The sequence below is a fragment of the Crocuta crocuta genome, unplaced genomic scaffold, assembly GCF_008692635.1.
Source record: "Crocuta crocuta isolate KB4526 unplaced genomic scaffold, BGI_CrCroc_1.0 scaffold1706, whole genome shotgun sequence".
Classification (NCBI taxonomy): Eukaryota; Metazoa; Chordata; class Mammalia; order Carnivora; family Hyaenidae; genus Crocuta; species Crocuta crocuta.
In genome coordinates, this window is record NW_027531533.1 from 3910 (window position 1) to 9412 (window position 5503).

General features: G+C 38.7%; 1 protein-coding gene across 1 annotated transcript in view; it reads right to left on the minus strand.

Moving 5' to 3' along the window:
* Nucleotides 1-359: 359 nt before the first annotated feature.
* The window catches only part of LOC144238767 (synaptonemal complex protein 3-like), a gene marked incomplete at its 3' end in the record, with an annotated part of 6658 nt that continues 1514 nt past the window's right edge, over nt 360-5503 (minus strand). The window contains exons 2-7 of the mRNA XM_077772661.1: nt 5308-5500; nt 4932-5001; nt 4744-4778; nt 3021-3138; nt 1972-2071; nt 360-458 (exon numbers count right to left, since the gene is read on the minus strand). Of these exons, the coding sequence (XP_077628787.1) occupies nt 360-458; nt 1972-2071; nt 3021-3138; nt 4744-4778; nt 4932-5001; nt 5308-5500 (615 nt within the window). The remainder of the gene's footprint in view (nt 459-1971; nt 2072-3020; nt 3139-4743; nt 4779-4931; nt 5002-5307; nt 5501-5503) is intronic.

Here is a 5503-nt window from a genome sequence, read left to right on the forward strand (position 1 = left end):
TACACTATATATTTATTGCTGATCTCCTCAAAACTGATTGTTGAACAAACAACGATGATTAAAGTGTTAATAAACCACCACTTTTCTACACGATGCATATATTTCTAGGTAAAATCCCCAGCTTACAGTTCCCTGTTTCAAATGATTCCCACAAAACAATTAATCCCAAAAATCAAAATGCATTTATGTGGAATTCAGAGCACTGGACTCCAAATGGAAAATGGTTAACAGTTCAGATGTAGAACCTAACTGGGTTTTTCCCCCACATAGATTCAGAAAGAAACAAACTATCTTCTACTTTTGTGTACAGGTTGTGTTTCATAAGAATGTATTATGTTATGTTGTCAAATACAACAGACCTTTAAGAATTGCGTATGTAGGTTTTTAATTTTTTGCAGTCTCTGTTTCTGAACAACTCTAGCTTGATGAAGAACCTTTCGTTGTTCTTGAAACATACTCTACAAGTATAAAAGAAAAGGATGATAAAATGTGGGTGACATGTAATATTTAGAAAAGCATAATTATACATCAAGTCTGAAAGAATATTCTTTAAATCAATGCTTGTCAACATTTCCTGTTGTAACAACTTTTATGACCGAGTTTAGATCATTGTCTTCACCACTAATATACAAAAACAATACGATGACCCTACCTCGTAGTCATTAAGTAGGAAATTTTCTTTCTCACTAATTTGGAAGACAGGTTTTAATTCTTGATTTCAAAAATCCACAAGTGACCTTTCCACGAATGTGTTTACCGGAAGTAGTCAAAAATCTACACAACGATCCTTCCTAACAGCAGTTACAGAGGAGATATTCTTTCTTAACAACATACAAAACATGCATTAATTCTGAGTCATTTCCAGTATGCACACAGATGATCCTAGCCTCTCCGCTCCTTGACCTGATCTTCAACAACAATTTTGTCCTCTTCCCTACTTCAGTCACTCACTTACAGAGTTATACCCTGGATTCTGTCATTCCCCATAACTGCAACATCTACATTATACTAATAAGAGCAAAAACGTACATAGGAGCTGTGTGTCAGGTACTTTTGAACCATTTTAAATAAACGTATTATATATGATCTCATGTAATCCTTAAAACAACTCTACGAGGCAAGTACTTTTATTACGTCTCCTTTCATAGGTGAGGAACCTGGGTGGGGTACAGAGATACACAATTTGCTCCTGATTTCATAGCTAGTACCGGTCAACCAGGATTGGATCCCAAGAACTGGTTCCAGAGTTCAGGCTCCGGACCACTGCACTATACCGTTTCTGCATCCCCACCCCCCGCCCCTGATGTTCAACCTCCACCTCCCTGTTTGTAGTTCTCTCCCTTTCTTACTACAGCCCAACACACCTTCAGGATTAACATCCCATGGATCCTATAACTTTTCACTGTCCCTGATCCCCACTCTCATAGTCTTCCTTTTCCAGCTTCCTGGCCTCAATACCATGGCCAAGCATTATACCTATGCCCTTGAACATGTTCCTTACCCCCTTCTCACTCCGTCAATCCGTGTGGCTAAACCCCAACCCTGGAAAATCCAACTCTCCAGCTGCTCCGCCACATCCATGCAGAGTGGCGGAGGGCTCACTTTAAATTCATGGTCCCTGTGACACCAACCTAAGTTAACCCCATAATGCTGCTTGGCAATGGCATTTCCCGTGTCCATTCACAGGCCTGTGCTGTCAGGAAACAATTCCAGGACTTCTTCTCTGCCCCCGAGAGGCAACACCTCCTCCACCACTCTAACTTTTAACTGGTGACCTTCCTATATCCCTAATAGACAAAAGCAATTCAAATAGGACATTCAGTCTCCCACCGCTACATCTTCTACCCACCTTTACCCATCTGGGCTCATGGTCCCTACCTACATTCTCCCCTGTGTTTTTGCATGACCTATTGCTACTTGAGACTTTGATATAATAAATAAATCAATATTAAAGCCAAGGCTGATACCAACAGCTAGTTTTTCTTCTTGTTCCTGGGCTTTCCGCATGTCTATATTCCACTCCCGAAACAAAGTCAGAAACTGCTGAGAATATTTGAGATGAAGATTCTGCCTGTAAAACATAATAACGAGCACTGTCATAATTCATAAAGACATGAAAAAATTAACCATATTCAAAACGAAATTGATTTGACACAATTTACACTATAAAAGGAGAAGGCAGTAACAGCATCATAGCAGCTGAAATAGCAGTCTCATGGGAAACAGAAAGGTGACATGAACGATTTACTTATTCTAAAAGTATTGTTCCTAACTGACCAATATAAAAGCTATCTCACGTGCTTTACCTCCTAAAAGCTAATGAGGATTTACCGTACTCTATCATTTTTCCAGAAAAATTCATTTTATCTAAAAGCAGTTTACTTTTCATTTTGTCTTACTGAATAGCATATATGATATTAGATATGTTAGAGTCAATGAGGATATTATATGATAAGTTAGATTCAATGAGGATATTAAATCCATTTATCATAGAAGATTTCCAAACAGGAATACTTCACTTAACTACATCCCCCTTTGGGAGGAACAATGTTGGGTTTTTTTGTTTTTGTTTTTTTTTTAAAGAACGGTGAATACAATTTACCTAAAATATGCAATTATTTACAATATAAGATTAACCTGTTCTACATAACTGAATATCGTTAACTATCACAAGAATAATGGTTTAAGATATTTACTTGAGATTTGGCTAGTGTAGGTCTAGAATCAATATAAATTAATGTTATAGAGAGAAAAGCCAGTTGTTATTTGAAAGGGAAGAAAGGTCATCTTTATTGACTTCTAGGAAATACATCTCAAAAATCTGTTAAGGAGTGAGGTTACAGAACTAAGGAACTTATCTGCTTAGGAGAAAAAATCAAGCAAAATATGTTTTTCATTGGAAAATTCAGTATAATAGAATCTGTCTTAGGTAATTGGCACCAACGAATACTAAGAAACGATACAAATGTCATCGGGACTCAAAAACAAAAACAAAAACAGAAACACTCCAACAACTTCACCTTTGTTCTTGTTGTGTTTTCCAAATATGCTCAATTGTTTCGCTAGTGGTTTTGATGGAAGCTTTTGTATCCATTTCGAACTTTTTTCTCTTTGTGAGAAGAGCCTGTTTAATTTCAGCTGTATGGAAAATAGACATTCACTGAAATTTAATGTTGAAAATTCTTTTCTTCTCATATATTCAAATCAGAATGGGTAAATGTTGCCTTGGCAATATGCAAAGCCATTTACAATTTATAATACAGACATCCTAAATGTCCAATTCCTATGTGGTATACCTGGAACTAATATAATATCTTATGTCAGATACACGTCAAAGAACAAAATAAGTAAGATAAGATTTATAATTCGGCCATCATTTCGAAAAGCACGATTTGCTCACTATTTTCTGCAAAATCTTTCCAGTACTAGTATTGCAATTCCAGTTTTTCTAACTGCAGGTCACCTTTCAGTTTCCAGATAATGAAAAGGGCGTAATAATCAAAATAGTTTTCATTATCAAAATGTGTATAAAGAATCTCAAAGACAGACTTTAATTTCCTTCTGAAAACTTGCTAACAGGCACATTCTTGTAAAGTTATAAAATATCCTCCAACTCAAGGGACACATTTAGATGGATTGCCATTAGAATGCATTATATAAACCGCATGAGGCTATTTTCTTAAAAATGACCCTCAAAAGGATAAAGATAATTATATTGCACGTTACAAAATTATTTTTCAAGCAATTTAGGGAGTGATGCTTTTAACTGTATTTTACTAAAAGAGACAAAGGCCGTGGGTGTAAAATTCTAGTTTAAATAAATGAATTCGAAAACATTTTTAAAAATATCTCCATGGAGCTTTTTATATAACACTTTTATCCAGAAGTGCTGCACTTTACAGAATCTGAATACTTCAAATAATGGTTTGCAGAGCATATGATTTGACTTTATGGATCTACAGTCCATAGATCTTTTTCAGTAGTCATGAAGAATCTGCACTACAATAAAAGTATTTGATACATCCAGAATCCATCTATACTAAGAAGTTTATTGGACAGCTCACAAAGCAAGCACTTTGTCGCCACCAAATAGAGCAAAGCTCTCAAAAGATACTTGGTTGTAAGGATGATCTCTATGAAGAGCCATATATTGACTTGGAGTCTTTGCTAAGTGTACTGTCCTCTAGTGCACATGGTGTAAGTGGCATCTGACAGAACAACATAAAATATAGGAGTTTGGATAGGATTATACATTTCTCACTAGGTAGGAGAGTTCTGTAGGCTGCAACTACACAGTTTATTAATGAAAAATAAAAATAAAGAGTTATATTGGAGGTTTCAATTTGTGCTGCTTCTCCAAAGAGAAGAACACTGGAAACCTAAATTAAGAAAATTTAAAATTGACATTTCAAGTTGATACATCACCTAATCTGTGCACACAAAAGGTGGCATAAACTTTTCTCGCCTAGTCTTACACAGTACATTAAGTGTACATGTGCATAAAATAATGGCATCATTCTTACCTCAAGAATGCCAGTACCGTTTTCACTTTTCCATATCAATAATCCAAAAGGTCCGTAAAGAAACTTGCAAAGTTGAATCACATTAAATACTGGTATAAAAAGCTCTATACTAGACCAAGGCATTAAAACCAGTCTTGTAATCCACTCATTAGCATTCCCATTTGTAAAAGTTGTGTGGATTAAAACAATGGTTTTGACTGCAAATATCACTTAAGCATACCTCCAAGCCCTTCCAGCATCTTCTGAACTTCGTCCCTGTGAAGAAGTTACATCGAACATTATTGAGCAAGGATAAGCAAAGAACATATTTGTTTTGGAAGAAATGTCTCATTCTAGGATTTTACGGAGAAGAATTGTATGAGCCATGCTGACTAGAGCTGGCAAGTGAAAACACTAGGAAGACATAACCTCAGATCGTCCTCAAATGTTCCTTCAGAAGGACTGCTTGCCCCGGGGTTATCCGGTATTGGATCGTTTCCTGCATTGAAATAAAAGTGGAAAGCATTTTAAAAGGAAGTATGGTATTTGGATCACTTTCCAGGGAGCGGTAGCCTCACCGTGGNCGCCAGACCCCGGAGGACTCCGTGGGGACGTCACCTCAGAGGTCAGCCCAGCCGCCGCCGCCCCACACCCTGGTCCCCTCAGGTCTGAAGACACGCCCCCCGCCCCCCAACTCCCATGGTCACACAGGGCCGCCAGGAGCGCCGCCCCACCCGCCGCACCCACGTCCCTGAGGGAACCTCTGCCCCACCCCCATCCTCTGTCCCTCCCTCCGTCCCTTCACCGACAGTGACCTCCACACCGAGTCCACTGCGAAGCTCCTCTGAGGGCCTCGCCATGGCAAAGAGCCATCCAGCCGTGCCTGGGCAGGAGCGTCGCTGATTGGTTGTCCAGGCGCACGTGCTAGGGGCGGCGCCTTGGCTGAGACACGCCCCCTGGACGGAATGCCCTCCAGGCGGCCTTGCCAAGGGTGAAGCCTT